This window comes from Lampetra planeri, chromosome 36, assembly GCF_965212315.1.
Source record: "Lampetra planeri chromosome 36, kcLamPlan1.2.h2, whole genome shotgun sequence".
Taxonomy (NCBI): Eukaryota; Metazoa; Chordata; class Hyperoartia; order Petromyzontiformes; family Petromyzontidae; genus Lampetra; species Lampetra planeri.
In genome coordinates this window covers 5701725-5728005 of record NC_136142.1, presented here as the reverse complement: position 1 = coordinate 5728005, position 26281 = coordinate 5701725, and the positions used below count along the sequence as shown (strand labels likewise).

General features: G+C 44.8%; 1 protein-coding gene across 3 annotated transcripts; it reads right to left on the bottom strand.

Moving 5' to 3' along the window:
- Positions 1 to 1481: 1481 nt before the first annotated feature.
- Positions 1482 to 26062, bottom strand: LOC144730719 (uncharacterized). Of its 3 annotated transcripts, none has more exons than XM_078611417.1 (5): positions 25985 to 26062; positions 7600 to 7723; positions 5291 to 5332; positions 4293 to 4439; positions 1482 to 3024 (listed from the first exon to the last, which is right to left on the bottom strand). In XM_078611417.1, exons 2-5 carry the CDS (start codon positions 7709 to 7711, stop codon positions 2963 to 2965), a joined length of 363 nt encoding a protein of 120 aa, XP_078467543.1. In that variant the 5' UTR covers positions 7712 to 7723; positions 25985 to 26062; the 3' UTR covers positions 1482 to 2962. The 3 variants fall into 3 exon arrangements, with proteins under 3 accessions (XP_078467543.1, XP_078467540.1, XP_078467542.1); XM_078611414.1 differs by lacking the exon at positions 25985 to 26062 and adding an exon at positions 21317 to 21735; XM_078611416.1 differs by lacking the exon at positions 25985 to 26062 and adding an exon at positions 21592 to 21730.
- Between the last annotated feature and the right edge of the window lie 219 nt (positions 26063 to 26281).

The window sequence follows — 26281 nt, the reverse complement described above, 5'->3', positions numbered from 1 at the left end:
AGGACAACAGTAGCAGCAGACACTCGGCATAAATATAATACTATAAATACATTTCTTGGTTCTTTCGGTAAAGTGACGTAGAAGGAAAATAATCAAATAATACAAATATAAAAAAATTAATTGTTTTATATTTGTATACAAAAAATTTTGTTGTATATTTGTATTATTTTATTATTTCCCTTCTACGTGACTTTACCGAAAGACCCAAGAATATGAATCCCTGCTGTCACGAAAGCTTTAAATCAAAACTATAAATACATTTTAAGAATAATCTGCTAAACGAACTCAAAAAAGTTTAATAAGCGGAAGCGTATGAATCGATTTTAAGGCGCATTTTAAAAATGTCCACAGACTGAGAGATCACTCCGATATATCATGGAAGAGCGTTCCTGGTGGTCACCAATCGACCGAAACTTTGACCTGTGGGCTTTTGCGACCAATATTATCTATGAAATGGGTTTTTTTGGGGTGAGATCGCGAAACATGAGGATTTTTATATATAAGAACGGGAGACAGAGCAGAGCCTCACCATTCTGGCGAATTGCCCGATGATGCTGGATGCAATTACCAGCGAAACATCACAGTACTCAAATTGTAAATGTTGTGGTTTCACGCTTCAACACACCGGTGGGCTAAAGCAGTGAACTATTTGTCTTTTGTCAACGTGACACTTTTTTTACTGATTGGCCGTGTCGGGTGGTGGAGGGTTACGACACATTTATAAATAACGCGATCTAACCCAAAAACGTTGATTATGATTATGAATGAGGATATTTCTCCACAACTCTGGCTGTCACCTGATGAGGCTGGTTGCTGTAATTACCGGTGGAACGTCACGGTGTTGCTGGACTAGTAACGAATTGGCATGTTTTCTTTACGTGACAAACCTTACTAATTGGCTGTGTCGGGTGGTGGAGGGTTTAACAACACATTTATATTTACGCGATCAAACCCAAAAATCTCTATTATGGATAATGTGATTTTATTTTTAAGAATAAACTCACCTGATGCACAAATGGAAAATTAAAAACTCTCCAATAGTTTGAAACTGTGTTCATCCAGAATAGACCATAACAACATATAACAACACAATGCCCGATCCATAAATACGACATTACGGTGATACACTCCACTGCTTCTGATGCAGTTATCTGGCTTGACCACCTGGATGTGAAATTGGAGTTGTTGCTCTGCATCCACATCAGCTATACGAAATATTTTTTCAGAATCAAAGAGTTTATGTAAGAATACCGTTGTCTATCACTCAAAAGATACTAATAGGTAATTTAATATGCCAATAAAAACCCCGTTAATTATGATTTCTTTCCGAATGATCATGTGTATGAAATTCCCCTGTTTTTATTTTATATGCAACCCCTATAAAGCTTCCCTTCCTGTGTAATGTGCCTGCTACACGGAATCAGGAAAACATCACAAATACTCCAATAGCTGTGGAAAAAAAAAAGTCAAAACTTGTAGACTTTTGATTTTGAAAGTTTTTTATTTTATTTCAAAACAATAGTACAGCGAGTAAACACTTCTGCTCTAGTCTATGGCATGCCCAGTCACATGCCTCAAACCGAGCTGATGGAGGAAAAAGAAGAACATACCCGTGCAGTATTGCTGTGAATCAAAGTACGAGCGTTTCCCTGTAGGGCAAACTAAAAACTAGACCTCGAATTTATTAAAGCTAGTAGCTACATCAGGGAGTTGTTGTATACACAGTATACACGCGGGTGCCCTTTCAACATAGTGGGTTTTTTTATTTTTCGGATGCCTTGGAGATTGGAAGTTATGAAGCTGAAGATGTATTACTGTACAATCGTTCATGTTCTACTTGTATTTATTAGCCGATGGTGATTATCATTGGATAGAGGTTCTTGACAAAGTCCTGAGACTGAGTTTTAGCTTCCCTGGATAAACATACTATTTCCATTAACTTTGACTTTAATGTAGCCTCAAGGCTTAAAGCAGATATTTCAAAGGCATAAATTGGCAGCACGTGGCATATACAAAACAAATAAGCCAGGTGCTCATAAAGGAAAAACACATTGGTAAAGAATCCTAAACAGCAGATGTAGCTCAGTCAATAAAAATGCACACACTAAAATAAGCCATTTTTAGTTCACCAGGTAAGGTCTACTGAGCTATGTAGCTCTTTTTCAGAAGCGACCTGGTCACAAATGATAGCTTAACGAAGTGGCTTCTTCTCATGTGGAAATTTATAGCAGCCAAATACTCTAAACGCCTGTTTCTAAATGTGGAATGAAAATCCGAAGGACCCGGAAAAAAATCCTCATGAACATGGGGAGAACATTCAAACTCCAAATTTATATGTGTCAGGGTTGGGATCGAACCCACGACCTCCTGTATACCAGGCAAGATTTTAACTATCTCCACACACACTGGGTGGTACAACGATTTTCTAATTTGAGTTGCGTCTCTCTAAATCATCAGATGCTAGTGAACATGGAACATTGGACCAATGTTGGTCCAATGTCGAAATTACCTAAAAAAATACCTTTCACCTAACAATTAGGCTCATAGGCACCCGGCGCTGCTTACCTAATGTCCAATTTGCATTTGCAAAAGGTACAGCAGATAAGCACATGGCTCTCATACCATACAACAGACGTGCTATTTGGGAGGGGTGGGTGCTGGGGCAGGGGGAGCTATCCAATCTCAACAGGCTTCCCACTATATTGAATAAAAGTGGTGAGTCAGGCTCGAGTGGGTTGAGACTGAATGTCGAGCGATTGTCACCATCACCTCATCCGTAAGGACAGGCTGCCCTCTAGTTTGTACGGAGAGACCTTTCAGTGAAACACACTGACCATGCCACCTTGCTCTGCACCGGCTGGAATGCGGCACGCATAACCCCCGTCACGGCCGTAAACACGCCGGTTTACACACACATGCAGTCGCCAGCCTCTGCGTGATGATGGCGCTTCCTTGAGAACCCTTAAGGGAGGTTGCGGAAGCCACGGCTGGAGGCAGTTGGTTTGGTGTCGCCTTGTGTCGCCACTGGTGTCCATCAGACATCCGACAAAAATCGAGGAAGAGATTAGTTCCGATAATAATTTCAACTTGCAATGAGCCGCACAGTATTCGCTCGCTCTCATACCGAGAGAACAACTCAGTGGCATGAGGAACCACAGAGAAGCAGGTAGGCAGCAACCATGAGATGAGCCGGTGCCAACAATTGCCCAATCTCTGCGGTCCTCTATAGAAGAAGGTATTTTCGCCCAATTAATGAGTGTTTACACGTGGCAGGAAACCGTAGCACCCGGAGAAACCCATATGTGCGAGGGTGAAACACTCCATCCCATACAGATGGTACAGGTAGAGTCCAAATATTTGCTGTACTACCTTCTCCTGGCAAACCAGGGTATGACACCTCCTTGATGGCCACAGCGAAGGAGTTTCGCAGTATTTGCTCGGTCCATTAACCTTTTCCTCTACAGTTCTGGATTACAGGCATGCACCACTATCGTCTGGGTATGCAGGTCAGCGTAATAATTTTTTCATGGTAATGTGTAATTATCCTGTGATGAAACCAACCGAAATGCGCCCAATCTCGTCATATTTCGGAAGCTAAGCTGAGTTAAATCTCAATCTAGCTTGGTGGATGACCAATTATTGTTGGGTGACCAAATATTGACCACAGGCAAAGCTGTTCACAGCTATGCAGTAAATTACCTCCTCTCCTTCTCTCCAGGACTGCTACTGACAACTCTACCTACTCCTAATCAGGTAAGAATTCATCACTAAATGTACACGTGCAGTTTTCTTCTGAATTTACTGCCGAACGATGCAACCCCACGCCATGCTTGGGGATGCATCGGATTGCACCATGTTGATCAGTGCGGATTGGTGAAGGCAGGCAGCATAGATGTGGGAGCATAGAAAGTGCAATACAGCCATGGATTCTGCTGCAATGCCCTCTGCTGCCTACCATGTAGCCCCCCCACCCCATTCCACAGTATGACCAGCTACACCACATTTACTCAATAGTGGGGTCAAGTTGGAATACTTCCACCTCTTCCAAGATGTCTGGTCAGCATGGAAGAGTAGGTCAAAACAGCTTCGAGAGGGTCGCCCTAAAGTGAGCCCCTTCTAGTTAAGGCCCATCGCCTATGACTTATTCCATAAATGGGCCGAATTTTCTAAACCTATAATAACTATAAAAATGGAATCCCGTATTATAAGGACGATTTCGAAATGTTAACGGCAAGGCTGCCTGATTCGCGGAACCGCCCATGCGGTAGGTCGCGTGTGCTCGCGCAACTCACCTCGTGAGTAGGCGGTGTCGGTGAAGAGCGCGACACGTGAGCATGGGGCCACGTGGAGGCCCTGCCTCAGCTTGAGACACAGGAAGAAGAAGGTGAAGACTGCGAGCAGCAGGGATAGGCAGGCGATAAGGATCACCATGCTGTGACCTGCCGGCAAGTGTCATCGTTATCATCATTTATGGTTTGATACTGTACCTCACATGAGTACAAATTTAACTATTCACTCTTTCTATTTTACCAGGTAAGGCCCACTGAGCTATATAGCTCTTATTCAGAAGTCACCTAGCCACAAATGATAGCCCAATGAAGTGGCTTATCACGTGCAAATGTATAGCAGCAAAATACTCTAAATGTATGTTTATAAATGTGGAGGAAGAAACTGGAGGACCCAGAAAAAAATACATGCGTAATGAACTTACATTAACACATTCTGAAGCGCCGATGGGATTAAGAATCACAATTGAATAGAGCACTGCACATAGGTAGTAGCACGTGAACTTATGATGAGCAAAAAAGTTTCCAAGACAACCAATGACATTGTGTACAATGGAGTGTATAACCAACTACGCATAGACACAATACGCTGACATGCAGTGGCACACAATTACAGGCAGCTTCACTGATAACGGTGGCACTCAAGATACTTGTTTTATACTTGCCAGGAACCAAATTTACTACATTTTAAAACGATCCACAAATGACTCAATTGGAATTATACATGGCAATCATCGTCATCGACTGGCAGACAGACTAATGCCCCAGAGTCACCCTTGCAAATGAGACTATCCTGGTCTCTTGATTTCTCACCTGGTTAAATAAAATAAACTTAACTAAACACACTCATGCCTTCATAAAACACCACAACATTTAAACACAACATCTGTGAGAATGCATTGGCAATAGTGTCAACACAGAATTGCAGGCTAATTAAGAAGGAGATACTCGTTTTATGTGTGGTTGTCTTTAAATATTGGTAGTGTGTACACAAGCAGCCTCACCATCTGCATGGCTCTCTGTAGTAGGGACCAGGTGACTCGTAGCTGTAAGCCACAGAGAAGGAAGGTTTACACTCATATCAGATCCATGTTATGTTTCAAGTTCAAGTTTATTTTGTTTAACCAGTTGAGAACTCAAGAGAAGAGTATGAGTCTCAAAAGCAAACAAAAAAAAAACAAGAACTTCATCACACAAACAATTTCAACATTGCAAATATATTGCCCTGCAGTGCAAATCGGTGTGGGCAAATAACCTCTAGTTTGAACACACCATAAATTACAAAACGAAGCTACGGAAACATTCAACATTAAACGGATATAGGGTGACCATAGTACTAATTTGTGCTCAGATGGAGGGGTCCGATGGTGGTACTAAGCATAAGCTAACTAAGTGAATGCTTTGGGCCCAAAGCTGCATGAGGAATCCTGAATTTATGGAAACAAATATTGGCAAACCAAATATTAGCTCGAATTCATATTCTAATAAACAAAAAAATGTAATTTATCTCTCTCGCGCCTATCCTGTCTGTATTTCCCATCTGTAATCCAACCCCACATTTGTCTTTTGTCTAGAACCCTCATTTCACTCCGTCTGTCTCATCTGTATATCAAATCTGTCATATATATCTTTTCCATCCTCTCACAAGGAGTTTATATCATTGTTTTATGCTTTGGAACCCTAATGGGAAAACACCAACGCAACCCAACGTTGAAACAATTTTCCCCCTTACAGTGCAATCACGATTCACAGTCTAATGCTGGACACTTAGGAGAGGATGAAAGGCACTTGCGGAAAAAAATAACTGGCTGAGAAGGGTGCTGGAAGTATCGAGACTACAAAAACCAAGCCAAGGGACCATAAAAGATAACACTCGGCCAGCAGCAGACTTTGATGCAACAGAGACATCGACACAAGATGTCTTTGGTTCGGACAGGTACATAGAATTGAGGCCAACAAATGACCACCATCAGTGACTTTGCACTGCTGTGTGGGAAGAGCAAGAGATAATGGTTATCCACATAAAGACGTGGATCAGACGGTGTCAAGGAGGACTTATAGTGTAAGCCAAATAAACGCACTGGATGTAACCGCTACTGGCCAAACATCGCAATGCTGAAAAATTACCTGCAAATTACTCAAATGGGATTACACACAGCAGCAACATCACCCAATACTACGAAAACCTGGTAGGCCCCTACTTAAAAAGGGCATTGAGACCCATTGGGGCGTTCCGGGGAGACATAAGCAGAGTAATATAATGAATAATACATAAGAGAGAGAAACAGTCATCTTGCTTACTTTGAAGTGTCTACTACCCACACTTACTTGACCCAATGTATGAATGTTTGCATGTTTTATGGCAATACATTTTGGACAAACTGGTTTTCTGGTCTTGCTAAGCTTAAGGGGCGATACTGTGATAATGTCACTTGTTTGGTGACATCACATCCCAATTAACGCATGTCTCAACTTTATTCCCACCGTGTTAAAAATAGCATCACTTGGCAGCTTTCCAATGTTTTACTGTGGGAAAACTAGTGCCTTGGTATAGAGATACATCCTAGTTTATGTCAGCAAGCTTGACGTACAACATACAAAAACAAGTGGCAATTGACGCTATTTAAAATATTTGTTCATAACTAGCTTTTCTCATTTGCTATGTGCCTTAGTCTTACATTTATCACTCACCTGACACTTCAAACTCGTGTGACACTCAGCCAACACTCATCAGACAACTCACCATTCACGTGACACTCACAACTTGCCAGAAATTCACCTGACACTCGCCTAGCACTCATCCACCACTTATCAAACACTCACTACCTGACACTCACCTCTTACTGCTCACACACAACTCACACCTAACAGACAATCACATCTCATATTGTAGCGGGGTAAATGTGGATATTCTTTCCTCTGTCCAGCATCCACCACTCACCTGACCCTTACCAAATTCACATCTCACACTCGCTTGAGGTCCGTCAAGTAGACAGAGTCAAGTAGACAAAGTCTGAATGGCACGACTCTGTCTACTTGACGGACCTGTTCTCCACCTGAGGACGGCTGCTTGCATTGTGGCCGAAACGTCGTGAGAATGATTTTATTATGTTTTATTTTTATTATTTTATTACTTCCCTTCTACGTGACTTTACCGAAAGAACCAAGAAGATGAATCCCTGCAGTCACGAAAGCTTTAAATCGTAAGACTCACCACTTGCCTGACACTCACCGCTCACCTACGATGATGTGCTAATGAGCCCGGTTTGTCGTGGAGTACTACACGATTTGTTGACCGTTTGTGAGCACCCACCTGACTCCTGTAGGCTGATGGTTGTCAAGTTTTGAGCATCCACCAGGCAGGGTGGCCATCCTGTCGCCAGCAACCCAACCACAGCCACGACGAGCCACATCCCAGCAGCCATCCCGTGTACAACCTGCCATCGTGCATACGCAGATTTAATTAGGTTAAACCATGGATGTGAAATGTTGTGGAAAGGTAAAGTGTAGCCCTGAAATTGGCTCCTCATGCCACTGCGGGCAGACGGGTCTCCGCTAGACAGAGCTGTAGAGAGCCCCTCTAGAGGGTATTAGGCCTACTCTTCCACAATGGATACAATTTCTTGACATAGGTGGGAGTCTTCTTGGTTCTTTCGGTAAAGTCACGTAGAAGGGAAGTAATAAAACAATAAAAAATAAAACATAATAAAATAATTCTCACGACGTTTCGGCCACAACGCAAGCAGCCGTCCTCAGGTGAGGACCTGAGGACGGCTGCTTGCTATTTTATTATGTTTTATTTTTATTGTTTTATTACTTCCCTTCTACGTGACTTTACCGAAAGAACCAAGAAGGTGAATCCCTGCAGTCACGAAAGCGTTAAATCGAAAAATAGGTGGGAGTACCCACACTGACCACGGCACACACGACCTGCCGATCACGAATACGTCCAGTCCGCGTGTAGTTTTAATTGTAGCTATCCATCTGTGTGGAGGTTTGAATGTGTCTCCTTGGATGTGTGGTGGGTTTTCTCTGGGTACTCTGGTTTCATCCCACATGAAGCCAACCTCTCATGAATGTAAATGGTCAAACGTCCTATTGCAGAAACCGTCTCCATCTGAAAAATACTTTTGTGACTTGGCAAGACTTGATTGGGTAAATAAAGCACAAATGCAGTCAAGGGAAAGTAGAGATTTGGAAGGAAGCCTGCATTTCAGAATCACAATATTAATTTACAGTGAAGGAATCCGATGAGTGATTAAGTTATTTTTTTACAGTGGTGAGGGTGGCACATTTCATGTGACCATCAAGCAGTGGTGATGCTGGCTCATTGGGGGCCCCAAAGAGAACTTATTTTTTGGGGCCACCTGGTTTAATCTATAAGATCGAAGATAAATGATTGAAGAGATATAGATTTAGTTAGAAAAATGTCAGTAAAATAGAGATGTAGTGAGATGATCGAAGCCAGATGCAGACAGGATTGAGATGAGAGAGAATAATTAGCTTTTTATACATATTATGGTCGTGATTTGAATTTGAGCTGATATTTTACACATCCCTATTTTTGAAAATGAAATTTGAGTACCTTGAACCCCTTGGGGCTCTAAACGTTTGTTGATTGGTTAGATCTAGACTTAAAGCTTTCGTGACTGCAGGAATTCATGTTCTTGGGTCTTTCGGTAAAGTCACGTCAATAGGTTCAAAGAAAATAACAAAAAAATAACAAAAACTACGACGTTTCGATCGCAACACAGGCGGTCGTCTTCAGGAAAAGGGGGGTTAACTTCCAAGGCAAACTGTTTATAAGGGTTTGAAATGGGCGTAGCTCTAATGTCAGCAGCCAATGACAATGTAAGTGGTGGGCAGCCAACCCGACGGTGGTTGGTTTTCACCAATCAAAGGGCTGCCAGGTGAAAATTAGCATGTTAAAGAGAGATTAGCATGTTAATGGGAGATCACAGAGCCGCAAACAAGGGGTCGGCGCACGAAGTGACTGTGCTAGTGAGAACCGAGTGAAAACGCAAGTTTCAAATGGGAACATCATAGCCAATTATAACTTAAACTGGTTGATAACGTCCTTCCAATGATTGCTCAGTTTATACCCATCTTCTCGGTTGAAATTGTGTCTGTGTCTATTTATATGTATGGCTTCCGGCAAAAACAACCCCCTACCTCCTCGTGGTGCCGGGCGGCAACGCTGTGGTGGGCAGTGCCGCCGGGGGAGGGCCAATATAGATTGGCCTTTCCCCTCATGGCGTTTGTAACCACCACAGCGGCCAAATGGGGCTCTGGATGGGTGCGAGGGGCTGGTAACCCCTCCACCTTCAATTAGTTATCACCAAACCACGTCTAAAATATCTAATGAATAAGCTTGTGCCGGAGGCCCCGGGGGAACAGGCGTCTATGACGTATCCTGGCCAAACCCCATTTGGCGGAGCCAGGAGATTGAATCCTTACCCTCGGGGCTCCTCCAGAAACAAAAAAAACCCTCTACGTGTGGCCACGTGGAATGTTCGAATGCTCACTGTGGAGGAGAGGCTGCCACTCCTCTGTCAGGAGCTGGACCGGTACCGCCTGGAGCTTTGCAATATTCAGGAGGTCCGGTGGACCGGCTCTGGCTCCTGCCACCATGAGAGGTGGACAGTCCTCTTCTCGGGGCAGGAGAATACCAATAAAGAGGGAGTGTCTCTTCTTCTGAACAAAAGAATGAAGGGGGCGTGGGAGCGTGGCGGTGAGGTGTGGGAAGCTGTAAGCCACAGGCTACTTTGGGCTCCCCTTCCCATCAACCAGAGGCGAGGAGTGGTGGTCATGGTTACTTATGCCCCCACCGAAGACGAAAATCCGTGGAGGGATGCAGGCAAGGCCGATGAGCCAGATGCCTTCTATGAACTGTCACAGGTGCTGGCTAAAGTGGCCCCTTGGGATAGAATCATCTTGTTGGGTGACTTCAATGCCCGAGTTGGTCATGATGCTGGCACCTGGTCTGGAGTGATTGGAAGGCATGGGCCAGATAAGCTCAATAACAATAGCAGGAGGCTGCTAGATTTTTGTGCAGCCCATGGCCTTGTAAACACCAACACGCTGTTCCGGCATCGGCGCATCCACACATCATGGATGCATGCCGGGTCCAAGCAAGAACATCTGCTGGACTACATAGCAGAGGTGGGACAAAGTCATTGTTATGCAAGTCCAAGTCGAGTCGCAAGTCATCAAATTCATGACTCGAGTCTGACTCGAGTCCAAGTCACATGACTCGAGTCCACATCTCATAGGTGGGACAAAGTCATTGTTATGCAAGTCCAAGTCGAGTCGCAAGTCATCAAATTCATGACTCGAGTCTGACTCGAGTCCAAGTCACATGACTCGAGTCCACACCTCTGCTACATAGTGACGGAACAGCGGATGCGGGCCCATGTCCTTGACACCAGGACCTACCGTGGAGCTGATCTGCCCACTGATCTTCAACTTGTCATCTGTAAGATGCACCTGCCATTCTTCCACTCCAGTGGTAGGTGTACACCCAGGACCCCATTCAAACCCTTAGTGGCATGATCTCAGCAAGCTGATGAAAGTTGCAAGCGAGAATTTCATCATCGCTTGTGGCTGGTGTTAGCTTCGTCCCCCACTCCTCCTGATGTCGAGGGGAAATGAGCGAGGCTTTGGACTGTGGCTCATGCAGCTGCAATGGCTGCTTTGGGTACACGGTCCAGACCTCCCCAGAGACCCTGGCTGACAGAGGAGGTGTTCAAGCTGGCTGAAAAAAAGCGACAGGCCCACTCTCATCGGCTACAGCATCCCACATCAGAGAATGAGGAGGCTTACCGCAGCCTTCGCTCAGAGGTTCTGAGAGCCGTGAGGCGCTGCAAGGATGGGTGGTGGTCGCGGGTTGCTGAGGAGATGGAGTCTGCCTCAATGGCCCGCGATCACAAATCGCTCTTTAATTCCATCAAAAAAGTAACCTGCAGCGCCACACCTATTACCATCATTAGGGGAAAGAATGGTGATCCAATCTCTGACCCCCAGGAACAGGTTTGCAGATTTGCTGACTATTTCTGTGAGGTCCTGGGGGAGGGGAAATCCCTCAGCTTGGAAAACAACGTGGGACAAAGTGGGGATGACCCTGCCAAGGCTGTGGTGCCTTTAAATATTGAAAGAAGTCACCCCCTGTGAGTGGCTGGCTGAGGTGCCATCTGTTGAGGAAGTACTGAAGGTGATCCAGAGCCTGAGACCAGGAAAGGCACCGGGCAGAGATGATCTCCCAAGCGACATGCTGAGGGAGGGTGGTGTTTGTGCACAGACTGCTCTACATGACATCATAACAACAGTCTGGACCACCGGACAGGTTCCGCAGGATTGGAAGGATGCCCTGGTGGTCCCCCTCTTTAAGAAGGGGGACCGCACAGACTGTAACAACTACAGATGCATCTCACTCCTCAGTGTGCCGGGAAAGATCCTGGCAAGGATTATTCAACATCGCCTTGCTAGGCACGCTGAGGAGAGGTTTGCGGAGCCCCAATGCGGTTTCAGGAAAGGGCGGTCCTGCACAGATGCCATATTTTGTGTCCGTCTGCTACAGCAGAGGTGTAGGGAATTCCAACAAGACCTACATCTCTGCTTTATTGACCTGGTCAAGGCCTATGATACCATCGGTAGGCCAGGGCTCTGGGATGTTCTTCGTGCTTTCGGAGTCACTGACCCTCTGCTCACGATCATTAAGGACCTTCATGATGGTGAGCAGGCCCGGGTAAATCTACGTGGCCGGGTGTCGGAGCCATTCCCTGTACACCTTGGGGTGCGGCAGAGATGTCCTCTGGCTCCCACATTATTTAACTTCTATTTTGACCACGTAGTTCGTGAAGCCTTCAATAGCTGAACCGGAGGAATTTCCATCTGGTACAAATACAATGGGAGGCTGATCGAAGTCCAGGTGCAGTCAAAAGATGACTCCCTATTGCTCAACCACGTTATGTATGGCGATGATCTGGTAATTGCTGCTCACTCAGAGGAGGAGTTGGAGGCGCTGCTGCTGAACCTGGAGCTTGCCACTAAGAGGTGGGGACTTACCATCAGCCCCACCAAAATTAAGCACCTGCCTGGGAATTTTGTACCATCGGACACTCCACCCCCATAACTCCCAATTGGTGATGGGGTGGTTGTGGAAAGAGTGGAGTTTCCCATACCTGGGCAGTGTGTTCATGACCGGTTCTGGTTTAACAGCAGAGGTCTCACTCCGAATCAGTCAAGCGGCATTATCTTTTCATTGGTTGCGTAACGCTGTGTGGAAGCTACTTGGTCTGTCACTCTGCATGAAGCTTCAGGTCTTCTCGGCCATGGTTATTCCTTCCCTTCTCTATGCTTGCGAAACGTGGACCCCCCTAATGGAACATCTTCGCTGGTTAGAAACATTTAGGCTGGCCTGCCTACGATCCATCCTGGGTTTAACCAGGGTGGATTGTGTGAGGAGCTCACAAATACTTGCAAGATTTGGACAAAGTCCCATCGGTGAGCTCCTCCGGCAGGCAAGGCTGCGTTGGCTGGGCCATGTAGCCCGCATGCTAATCTCTCTTTAACATGCAAATTTTCACCTGGCAGCCCTTTGATTGGTGAAAACCAACCACAGACGGGTTGGCTGCCCACCACTACTTACATTATCATTGGCTACTGACATTTTGGCTATTCCGATTTTAAAACCTTATAAATAGTTTGCCTTTGAAGCTAACCCCCTTTTTCTGTGTTGCGATCGAAACGTTGTAGTTTTGTTATTTTTTGTTATTTTATTTGAACGTATCTTTGTGACTTTACCAAAAGACCCAATAAATTGATTGGTTAGCTTATAACTAGCACCAGCGCTGGCATGAAGTCTGAAGTAAGGCAAAAGAAATAGTTCCGAAATCAGCAATTCATTTAGAAACAAAATAAAAAACCGACCTGGCAAAGGCCGATTGACTTTTATCTTTGCAAAGTAGAAACATGTCCACACCTTTTCCACTCACCCATCTCAAAATTCAATTGGAAACTAAACATAGGCACTGCAATACATTACATAATATAATTACACATTGGCACTGCAGTACATTACATAATATAATTACACGTTGAAACGGTAGTTATTTCTAGATTTGAAGCTTTCGTGACTGCAATGATTCATATTCTCAGGTTTTTTCGGTAAAGTCACGTAGGTAAAAACATTAAAATTAATGAAAGTAAAATAAAACAAAACAAAAATAAAATTCACGACGTTTCGGAGGCAACACAAGTCTCCGTCATCAGGTGGGACCGTCACAGCCGAATTAGCTGCATCAAGTGAAGCAATGATTCAAGATGTAATCCCTTATAAGCAAGTTGAAGGGAGGTGGAGAGGGGGGGGAGAGCTTATCAGGCTGTGGTAGCCAATGAATGGAAACGTATCGTGAGGGAGGAGGAGCGGTGATCAAAGACTGCACGCAGTGCTCAACACAATGAATGGAGACGTGTCGGGACGGAGGGCGAGCGGCGATCAAAGACTGCACGCAGTGCTCAACACAATGAGTGGAGACGCGCCGGGACGGAGGGCGAGCGGTGATCAAAGACATCACGTAGTGCTCAACACAATGAATGGAAACGTGGCGAGCGGTGATCAAAGAACAATGAAGAGATTACTGTTAAACACTGTGGATGTTAACACTCGGTGAAGTAAATTAAAATAGTGCCTGTCAGATAAGATGGTCCAAAAAGTGTAATTAAGTCTTTTTTGCGTGGTTGATAACATCTTTCCAGTGATTACTGAGTTTGTACCCATCATCACGGTTGAAATTATGTCTGTGTTTGTATATTTGTATGGCTTCGTGTACAAACCTTTGATGGTAGCCCGGAGGTTTGCAGAGAACCTTGGTCTCGGAAAAGACAATTTCATGAGAGCCCGCCGAGTTGTAGCAATGATCGGCAACGGCCGAAGAATCAGTTCTGCCGTGTTTCAGATCTGACTTGTGCTCGCGGACACGATCAGCAACATGACGTTTTGTTTCTCCAATGTAGCAATCACCACAAATGCAACTCAATTTGTAGACTCCAGGATACTGTAAGTCAGGAACGACATCCTTCACAGATGGAATCAGATCACGGATTTTATGCACTGTACTGAATCGGACTTGGATCTTATGTTTGTTTAGAATTTTGGAGATCTTTTTGGTCACGCCTGCTATGTATGGTAACGTGATAGTTTTGGTCGGAGTTTCATGTGGTTGTTTCTCTCTCATGTGGTTGTTTCTCTCTCCCACCACACAGAAACAACCACATGAAACTCCGACCAAAACTATCACGTTACCATACATAGCAGGCGTGACCAAAAAGATCTCCAAAATTCTAAACAAACATAAGATCCAAGTCCGATTCAGTACAGTGCATAAAATCCGTGATCTGATTCCATCTGTGAAGGATGTCGTTCCTGACTTACAGTATCCTGGAGTCTACAAATTGAGTTGCATTTGTGGTGATTGCTACATTGGAGAAACAAAACGTCATGTTGCTGATCGTGTCCGCGAGCACAAGTCAGTGCTGAAACACGGCAGAACTGATTCTTCGGCCGTTGCCGATCATTGCTACAACTCGGCGGGCTCTCATGAAATTGTCTTTTCCGAGACCAAGGTTCTCTGCAAACCTCCGGGCTACCATCAAAGGTTTGTACACGAAGCCATACAAATATACAAACACAGACATAATTTCAACCGTGATGATGGGTACAAACTCAGTAATCACTGGAAAGATGTTATTAACCACGCAAAAAAGACTTAATTACACTTTTTGGACCATCTTATCTGACAGGCACTATTTTAATTTACTTCACCGAGTGTTAACATCCACAGTGTTTAACAGTAATCTCTTCATTGTTCTTTGATCACCGCTCGCCACGTTTCCATTCATTGTGTTGAGCACTACGTGATGTCTTTGATCACCGCTCGCCCTCCGTCCCGGCGCGTCTCCACTCATTGTGTTGAGCACTGCGTGCAGTCTTTGATCGCCGCTCGCCCTCCGTCCCGACACGTCTCCATTCATTGTGTTGAGCACTGCGTGCAGTCTTTGATCACCGCTCCTCCTCCCTCACGATACGTTTCCATTCATTGGCTACCACAGCCTGATAAGCTCCCCCCCCCTCTCCACCTCCCTTCAACTTGCTTATAAGGGATTACATCTTGAATCATTGCTTCACTTGATGCAGCTAATTCGGCTGTGACGGTCCCACCTGATGACGGAGACTTGTGTTGCCTCCGAAACGTCGTGAATTTTATTTGTTTTGTTTTATTTTACTTTCATTAATTTTAATGTTTTTACCTACGTGACTTTACCGAAAAAACCTGAGAATACGGTAGTTATTCATTTTTAAATATATTGACAGGAATGGTAATGTATCAATGTGTACAGTATACATGATATAAAAGACTAAACATTATTTTATTTTAAATCCAGGACGGCAATGGCTTTTGCCGCACTGCCCTCTGCTGCCCATGCATGGTGGTTACCCCTGATCAGTGCCTATCTTATTACAGACCAATTCAACACCTTATTGGTTACCCCGTGCCCTTATAAATGACGTTGATCCTACAAAGTCCCATCACAATTGAGAAACACAAACGAATAGACAAAACCTTTTTTGCCAATATTTAAACGTCTGTACGCCGTATGGACCTGACAACTCAATTTCCCTACACAAGAATACGGGTAACCCCGTATGGGTTGGCACGGTATGTGCATTGTCCAGGCTCAAACCAGCTTAGCTTCCGAGATCTTACGAGAATGAGTACATTTTTACCCCTGATCAGTGCCTATCCTATTAAAGACCAATTCAACACCTTATTGGTTACCCCGTGCCCTTATAAATGACGTTGATCCTACAAAGTCCCATCACAAGGGGGAAACACAAACGAATAGACAAAAACATGTTTTTGCCAATATTTAAACGTCTGTACGCCGTATGGACCTGACAACTCAATTTCCCTACACAAGAATACGGGTAAACCCGTATGGGTTGGCACGGTATGTGCATTGTCCAGGCTCAAACCAGCTTAGCTTCCGAGATCTTACGAAAATTAGTACATTTTTACAAAAGTGATTTAGTCATAGGCAATGACCAACGTCACTTGAGACCCAAACAGCGTCGATATTCCTCGAAAGCCAATGGTATAACCACCAACCGCATTCGAACAACAAAAAGCCGATGTGCACACCTCCTTCCTACATTTAAAATTCAAGAGAAGCCACATTCGTGTGATTGTGGCCGTGTAATTCAAACTTGTGGGCCGTTGAGGACGTAAACCACTGTTAGTTTATGCTCACTCAATGGAGGAATAGTAAAATGATACCAACTCTCTCCTTAAGCCCTCTTGTGGCGAGCACATCTTGACATTGGCATCGAGCTCTTGAACATTTTGCCATACGCAACGATTGAAGAGTCAATGCAAACGGGAAGCACAAAACGGTTGTAGAGCTCTAAGGTTAAAATGTGCAAATTTAAACTGTTATGCATGTGAAGAAATAGGCTTTGTTTCGCTGTGTAACAGGAGGGAAAGTAAAGTAACACTCGTAATTAAATATCAGACCTGGTTTGAAATTCAGAACCAACACACCCGTCAATAGCAGTGGCTTTAAAAGAGAAACAAATTGCGACGTTTCGGGCAATTGCCCTTTCTCGTGACCCATCGGTTTGCGGTATAAAACTCGCGCTCTGATTGGCTGGACGGTATCACGTGGTCATCGTGAAAAGTCCAATTTCAAATTGGCTGAACGTTTGTGTCGATTTTTTAAATATATTTTTTCTTCTTCTTAAAAACTGGAGTAATATATCATTATAAATGTGTTGTTTTCTTAACACAGTATCTTAATAATTATGTATTATCCCAGTTAATTAGTTGAAAAATAAAACAACTTGGTTATTTTGCTTTATAGGCCGAGCAAGGATCCTGCGCCTTGCCTTGATCCTCTGCCGCGCTCCGTGGGCCGGACTGCCCAGGCAAGAGTGGAGGGTGCGGATTGGGCCTCCCGACTTCACTAACAACTAAATTAATGAGGCTGTAATACAATTACTCAAGATTTGAAGCTTTCGTGACTGCAAGGATTCACAATCTTAGGTTTTTTTCGGTAAAGTCACGTAGGTAAAAAATAAATAATAAAATAATAGCCTAAATAATAGAAATCAAATAGTAAATAACAATATAAATAAAATAATAAATCACTGATTTATTATTTTATATCTATGATTTTTATTCTTTATTTTTTTACCTACGTGACTTTACCGAAAAAACTTAAGATTATACAATTACTCAGTAACTTGAAACTACCCCATGACTAAAATCATCGGAAATGTTGCCTGATCTCGAAAGCTAAGCAGGTCTGAGCGAGGACAGTGTCTTGGTATGGGTTACCGCAATGTATAACACAGGTAACAATAGAGGTTACTTTGTCAACAGATGGCAGTGCGAAATAAAAAAAATAAACGATTGTTGTATTCTACGTCTATGCTTCGACATCTATGTTCCCCCACCTGCAACCCGCATTGACCGACCGGTGCGACGAAGTTTGATCAAATTTACCCGCACGACGTGAAGATGCCCCCATCCCAGGACTGTAGTGAATTGTCAAACGGAGTTTCACAGTAATGTATGAATACAACAAACCGTGTTGCAAAACTGACATTTGCTTCGTCCGACCCTGAGACGTTGTGCAACATTTAGAGAATGATGCCACGGAATATGGGTGCAGGTCAACAACAAAAAAAGCTAAGCCACTTAAGCTTACAGACACACACCGTAAGTCTTCTTGGTTCTTTTGGTAAAGTCACGTAGAAGGGAAATAATAAAATAATAAAAATAAAACATAATAATATACAATGTATTTTCATGTAGAAGGGAAATAATAAAATAATAAAAATAAAACAAAATACTATTTATTTTCACGTAGAAGCGAAATAATAAAATTAAAAAAAATTAAACAAAATAAAATACAATTTGTTTTATTATTTTATTACTTATTATTTCCCTTCTACGTGACTTTACCGAAAGAACCAAGAAGATTAATCCCCGCAGTCACGAAAGCTTTAAATAGAAACACACCATAAGGTCAACAGTTGCTGATACAAAAGGGTGACAAAGTCACACTCGACCACGGTCAATACATCGCCGGCTGGCTCTCCAAAGTCGCTATTATCTGCGACGTTCTGTTTGTAAATGTTATCCACCTTTGCACGTGAGCTGATTCAGTCGCTCCCAGTACCGTGTCGTTTTAACCTTGACCATTGTCCCTTCTGACCACGGCGTGTCCTGCCCGCTTATCAATGCGAATGGTGTCAGGAGCCCGCGTTCTCCAATTTGTTTTTTTTAAAGAGTGACACATTGCATTAGACAATACCACGTATAATTTTAACTGTCTGGAACAAGTTCCATTTCTATCAAAACTCACTCGTTTGTAAAGTGTTGTATCCATTCGCCTGAATGCATACCTGTCAACCCCTTATCAGTGCCCTATCTTATTACAGACCAATTCAGACCTTATTGGTCACCCTGTGCCCTTATAAATCTCAACGTTCATCCTACAAAAAGTCCCATCACAAGGGAGAAACACAAACATGTTTTTCTGGCCGTAATGAAACGGCTGTACGCCGTATATGGACCTAAAAACTAAATTTCCCTGTACAAGAATGCGGATAAACCATGTGGGTTGATAGGTATGGGAATTTATATTTTTGGTTCTTTCGGTAAAGTCACGTAGAAGGGAAATAATAAAATAATAAAAAGATAAAACAATAAAACAATTCTCACGACGTTTCGACTGCAACACAAGCAATCGTCATCAGGTGTGAAATCCACAGCAATAAAATTTCACACCTGATGATGATTGCTTTTGTTGCAGTCGAAACGTCGTGAGAATTTTTTATTTATTTCCCTTCTACGTGACTTTACCGAAAGAACCAATAATATGAATCCCTGTAGTCACGAAAGCTTTAAATCAAAAGGTATGGGAATGTCACAGAATATAAATTTTCCGTGTCAAAAAACATTATTTGGACCCTAATAAGCAACCATTTTTTAAATCTCTTTGTCGATCCACTGCTGGATGAAGGGCCTCTTCCATGCCGTCTCAATCCAACACCACAATGGCTCATATACGACTCGCCACTGATGTTAGCCGTGGCCTGTCATCAAACTCAGGTGGATTCACGGTGGATGCGCTCACCAACGCGCCACCGTTCCACCGTCAAAATACGAAAAACGCCAATTCTCGCACAGGCGATTCTATGGGTCTATCTCGGGTTCTTTATCGTCGATATTGATCGATTAATACATCGTGTGGGCCCTAATACGCAACCAACAATAATCGTGATGTCACACAACCCAGGTATAACTCGACAATGACACCTAGCGCCAACCCTAAACCCTAACTCAACAGCAATCATGAACTGAAAGTATCTGACACAGTACGGCGCTTGACACCAGCCATGGAGTCAACATTGGGGGGGACCAAATCTTCCAGGGTCTCTGGGGGTCCCAACCCAGAAAAATATCTAAATTTGAAAACAAATTTCCTGCCTAAAATATTAAAAAAATCACTAACACATTGGATGGACTTTTTTTTTTACAATAATGTCTAATAGTGTATTGTATTACATTGCTCTGTTTTTACTTTTTTCTTACCATTTATTGTATCATTGTATATAATGGCAGAGATTAGGGATGAATAAAGTACAACCATAACCAAAATCATATAAACAGAAATCTATGCATTGATTTTATGAAGACAAGTCCAGATATTGTGGCCAAGGTTTAGCAAATTGTTGTTTTTATTTACATAGCATAGCAATTATTTTCATAGCAATTTATTGGGGGGGACATTTTGAGCATATTTGAATATTGGAGGGGAGGGGATGTGTCCCCCCCAATATATATTATAATTACGGCCTTGTGGTGAAGTATGGTCAAACAACCCGCCTGACCGATATAGCCCCCGGGAGACGCCTTCATCCAGCAGTGGCTTGGCGAAGGCGCTGATTGACATTGCCCGTCATTAAGCACCGTGTTGCTAATGACTGGGACAGGGGGGGTACATGTCAAACGTGAGCACGGTTGGCCACGTACGGCGCGAAAGAAGTTCAACGTAGAGGACAGACATACGGAGTAACAACAACAACAACGACGAGACGTATGGCCAGCACAGTACTTGGGACTCTTTTGCAAATCCACTGCTGGATGAAGGGCCCTGCCCCGGAGCTTTGTGTCGGCCATGTGAATCGTTTCACTGTTGTACGTCAACCACGCCGGTGCACACGAGGTAAGACGCCTTATGGGATTGCAGGCTGCCGTGAGGTTGTACTCCTGTGTTGGACGTTACAGGGCCACCAAACTCGATGTAGGATTTAACACCACGCGGTTTTGTCTGTATGTGTACCGTACGTTGGACGACAGACAAGAAGTTCACCAAAAGAGATTTCGAGTTTTTCGTTCACTCTCGGAAGCTGCTAAGCGGCGCTTAGTCTGGATAGCGTTTGGATGGGCTACCACGGCGTGCCAAAACCAATGCTCACAGGCTCATTCGCATTGTCCACGTTGGTGGGCAGTAAAAAAAACACAACGGATTCATCAACAACCACAATGATGGCACTGCAACTGCGCTCCCAACATCTACATGGCTGTGTGCCTTCACGAACCCCGCGTTGGTCACTGTGGCGAAAACCGGTCAAACAACCCGAACAACAACCCCACGGACCCAGCACGCACAGGCGTGGGGTGGGGGGGTATCATCATCATCCAGAAGTAGATTGACAGCAGGGACGGCTGCCTGTTGTAGGGTGGTCCAGATGTATTGTGACCCCCCCCCCCAATTAATTAACCCCTAACATTACTTTCCTTTGCAATATTCATTTCTGTTTTAAAAAACCTCGCTTTAATTTTTTTAAAGTTTAAGATGACTAAATGGGGTGGGCAGGGGGGGGTCACAAGACATTTAGGCCACCCTGCACAGGACTGTACGTGTAGGATCACACCGTACATGAAGTGCGAGATACTTACGAAGTTGCGGCGAAGACCATCAACGTTGGGTGGACGTTCCGAACGAAGAAAGAGCGAAACGAATGGCTTAGGGTGGGGGGACGGACTCAGCAGCAACCCTGGCAACGTAGCTTCTATATATTTTTTATTTTCCAAACCGGATTAGAGCAGCCCCTTTAAACTTTGTACCCTTGGGACAACAGGATGTGCGACTGTGATAATATTCAACTCTCACAAAGTGCTGGGCCCGCGGTACATTTCTTCCTTACACCCCCTGCCACACTGCAGTTACTTACTGGCAATGTTGTAGGACAATCGATACAACTCGACAAGAGTTTAACGTGTGCGCGTTGACGAGCGAGTTAAGGCGAAGTTGGGTCTCTTCTCACAGGCAAAGAACTCCGTGGCGGTCAGAGTTGGGGCCACACCTGGGCCACGTCACTCAAAACGCCGCGCGACCCACAGGTATTTACTCCTGGCCGACACGTGGGCGTGCAGGTAGTGGTGGTGGGAGGTGCTGGTGGAGGTGTGGGGGGTGGGTGGGTGTGGATGTGTGGGGGGTGGTGGTGGGAGGTTCTGGTGGTGGGTGGGTGTGGAGGTGGGTGTGGAGGGGTGGGAGGTGGTGGTGGGAGGTGCTGGTGGTGGAGGGAGGTGGTGGTGGGTGGTGGTGGGAGGTGTGGCTGGTGGGAGGTTCTGGTGATGGGTGTGGAGGTGTGGGGGGTGGTGGGTGTGGAGGTGTGGGAGTGGTGGTGGGAGGTGGTGGTGGTGGGTGGGTGTGGAGGTGTGGTGGTGGGAGGTGCTGGTGGTGGTTGTGGTGGGTGTGGAGGTGTGGGGGGTGGGTGTGAAGGTGTGGGGGGTGTTGGTGGGTGTGGAGGTGTGGGGGGTGGTGGGTGGAGGTGGTGGTGGGTGGGTGTGGGGGGGTGGTGGGTGGAGGTGGTGCTGGTGGTGGGTGGGTGTGAAGGTGTGGGGGTGGTGGTGGGTGTGAAGGTGTGGGTGGTGGTGGATGGAGGTGGGTGGAGGTGGGTGTGTGTGGAGGTGTGGGGGTGGTGGGTGGAGGTGGTGCTGGTGGTGGGTGGGTGTGGAGGTGTGGGGGGTGGTGGTGGGTGGGTGGGTGGAGGTGGGGGGAGTGGTGACGCAGCTGTTCGCGCTACGCTGCGCTACGAACCCGGCGACCCGAGTTCGATTTCCGCTCACGGCCAACAACACCGGTGACGATTATCTGAACCGGACCTGGGCGTCTTATAACTCGGCCTCAAATGAGCACCTGGTGCGTTGCGTATTTAAAAAAACCCATCGCCACTCGGGAGACAAAGGCGGCCGGGCGTGCCGGCCTTTATATGTACTCGCTAACAGCACTTGCCCCAACAGTCTGTTCAGGTTATACGGGGGATCTTTGTCTTTGGTGGGAGGTTGAGGGGTGACGCAGCGGTTAGCGAGCTGCTATATGAACCACGACACACCTGAAGACATACACCACCACCACCACACCCTGTCAAGTCATAGGGGGTTTGTTTGACCAATTATGTACAGGGGTTGGCAAACCTAAGGGGCATGCGGTTCTCACTAAGGACTGCTTCGTGACATTATATATATTAAAAATTTAAGGACAACCGTCTCGTACATTGTGGCTCTCGAAATATTGAGTTCCTTAGGTTGCCGAGCCCTGGACTAAATACCTCACCGTGCTGGTCAGTGTGAGTTGGTTAAAGGGGTACACTAGGATGTGTTAAGATAGACGTTTAAGTTGTAACATTCATGTTTTTGTTTTCTCTTTGCACACATTTGCGAAACGAAACTTGCAATGACATCTGAATATTCACAAAGACTGGAAGAATCCGATGAGCTATGAAGCTCTTCTTCTTGGATCTTTCGGTAAAGTCACGTAGAATTGACGGCTACTTGCGTTGTGGCCGAAACGTCGTGAGACTTATTTTATTATGTTTTATTTTTATTATTTTATTATTTCAATTCTACGTGACTTTACCGAAAGAACCAAGAAGATGAATCCCTGCAGTCACGAAAGCTTTAAATCGAAATTTATAAAGCTCTTTTTCCACAGATGTCCAGTATGGGCGGGTCAGCAAGTTACAATTATTTGCAATTATACCCAGAATGCGCCTGAGCTCGCTCGTTGGGTTCATGTAAGCTAAGCAGTGCTGAGACTGGATAGGGCCTGGTGTTCTATGCTGTGGGGCTGGGTGGTGGGCAGCAGAGGGCAGTTCATCATATTCCATTGCTGTACTCTTACTGCTGTGCTCCCATGTCAGTGCTCATGGAGAGGCATGGGCAAATACTCCCCACGACTCGCAAGCCACGGGGAGACCACATGAACAATACATGAACAATACCTACATCTATATACAGAACATACACACCCTTACACATGTACATGCATTTATGGTACCTGTATCCAGAGTTGTCAACTTTTCCATTTGCAAACCATGGGGGTGGAATTGGTAGTGGGAAGAGAGAAGGGTTGACCACTCCATGGTCAGTGGACAGCAAAAAACGCTATTAACCTGGCAACTTGAGTTTAATTCCCATCCACGTCTCACATTAATGGAGTTAAAACTAAACTTTTTTTTATTTTACTAGGAAGGCCCACTGAGATATGTAGCTATTTTTCAGAAATAACCTGTCCACAAGTGATAGCTCAACGAAGTGGCTTATGATGTGGAAATTTATAGCAGCCAAATACTCTAAACGCATTTTTCTAAATGTGGAGGGAAACCCGGAGAACCCGGATAAAAATCCACGCGACCACGTGGAGAGAGACACACAAACTCCGAATATACAGCAAGGGTCAGGGTCGGGATCCATCCCACGACCTCCTGTATACCAGGCGAGGTAGTTAACATCCCACCACCGTGGCGCGAATCTGTCCTGGGTCTCACCCTGCCACCTTCAACCAACCTACAGAGAGTAAAGTTCATCACATGACAGCAGTCAAATTAATACTTCTAATTTTTAGAGATGGAATTTAGCCAAATTAAGTGCAGAATCGAATTTACTGTGGCGTAACCACAAACCACTGCCTGGATGCAAACCTAGCACTAAGCGGTGCCCGCTCAGCACTCTGGCCTCTGAGCCGCGTGGTCACCTCTGACTTTGCCCCCATTTGAATTAGGCCATCTAAAATCACAGGCAACAATTATAGAATATACCCCTTCACGAATTGTTAAATGGCAGAACTGAAACTGTCCGTAGTTTTCACGAAAAAATCGTCACAGTGGCCTAGCTATCAAGTGTGTAGGTTGATGCAACTGCACCGTGGCCCACTGGCCATTCCCCCACACGCTCCCTTTTGAAGCCAGGCGCTTGGGCCCCTTTGGCCAGTGGGCCCTATTTAATGTATTGCATGAGGGCTCATGCTAACCATGATAATCCACTTGCTATCATAACGCAAAAATGGGCAAAATGACGGCTAAAACATTAATCAGTCATGTGTTACGCAACCACTGTACGGTGAACAAATTTACATTCCGGGCAAGTACATGGACGCTTTGTAAATCTCACCTGCTGCCAACCTTCCCAGAGTTTATGAGCATTGTACAACATTGTGGTGTGCAATTCTCTACGGGAAACTTTTCACTCACGAAAGAGTCGTTGGCCACCCACATATAGTCAATATTTGCTCCCATCATGATCATCATATTCACGGTGAAATGGCGCATTCGTCCTTTGTTGCAGAGGCTCACGGTTCAAAGCCAGCGGCCTTCCTGTTGAATACTCTCGTTTTATTGACCTCAGAAGTACGCGTCGTCTATCTCACAGTGGATGCGACATCATTCGCAAGCATAGGCGATTTTTTACGTATTGTATTTTGAACTTCCTTTGCACCGTACCTGGCCAACCGTGCCAATCGGAGGTGCTGGGGAAGGACAACAAACTAAACGCAAAAAGCATTTGTAAAAAAAAAAGAGTTTTCAATCTAGATTTGTGCGGGTGTCATGGTACAAATGTGAAAACTTACTTGAAAGTTTTACAATTGGAATATATATAGCAATCATCGCCCCTACTGAGTCATGAGACTCAATAATACTTCCCTGAGTATACATTATTGGATGAGGACCTCCCCAAGTCGTACAGGTTGTGAGGGCTATCTGACCATGCTTCACCATGCTGGCCAGTGCATGTTGGTGAAGGTTTTGGAGCATTGATATCACCAATTTGCCTAACTACGCACTGCTTCATGCAATGTATTACCTCCCCCCCAGCCCAGTCACCCTATAATTCTTAAAAAACAACAGTGGAATAAAGGCCCATTTCTGGCTCAAACTGCATGTCACTATCTATGGTTTGTAAATTAACTCAAAGTGTTGTCAAACATTGCTTATACATGACTCAAACCCCCCATTAATTCTGTCACATTGTTTTATGGAGTTGTGTAAAGTGGTTAGCGCACTGTGCTATGAACCCAGAAAACCAGTTTGAATCATGGCCATGGTTAACCTCAGTGGCAAGTAATATCAGAAGCGATCCCGCACTAAACCAGCGTCAAGTATGGTAAAAAAAAACAATGACCGACATGGTGTGGGTGAGGCCTGGATTCATTTGTAAATTGAGAATGACTCATTTATAATTGTCTTGTCACAATTTTATGTAATCTTTAAAAATATGAGTGGGATGGGTGCGCATTAAGGTTTCCAAAAAGTCCTAGGACATCTCAAACTCTGTATGTCAACATACCTGGCTCTCATGCAGCTTTACTTGACGTATTCAGCATTGTTTACACCTGACACAGATCTCCCATTAGTTCACATTATCACGTACTTTTCTAGTGGGTTCTACAGAGGCACACACTTGAACTTGGAGGCAACACGTTTATTATAACACCCCAACAGGGTTTCTACATAAACGTACACAGTTACTAGACCCTAACAGGGTAACTACATAAACGGGTCAGATCAGCAACACGCTGCCTGATCCACGATGCCGAGCGTAACGACCGACGACCAAAGAGACGTCGCACCGAGGGTTCCATTC

Bases quoted from the DNA above. Each gene is read 5' to 3' on its own strand.
- LOC144730719 (XM_078611417.1), bottom strand. From the start codon at position 7,711: ATGGCTGCTGGGATGTGGCTCGTCGTGGCTGTGGTTGGGTTGCTGGCG. The intron at 5,333-7,599 runs GTGGGTGCTCAC...TGTGGCTTACAG, and splicing joins CATCAGCCTACAGGAGTCAG to CTACGAGTCACCTGGTCCCT. The intron at 3,025-4,292 runs GTGAGTTGCGCG...GATGGACACCAG, and splicing joins CGACACCGCCTACTCACGAG to TGGCGACACAAGGCGACACC.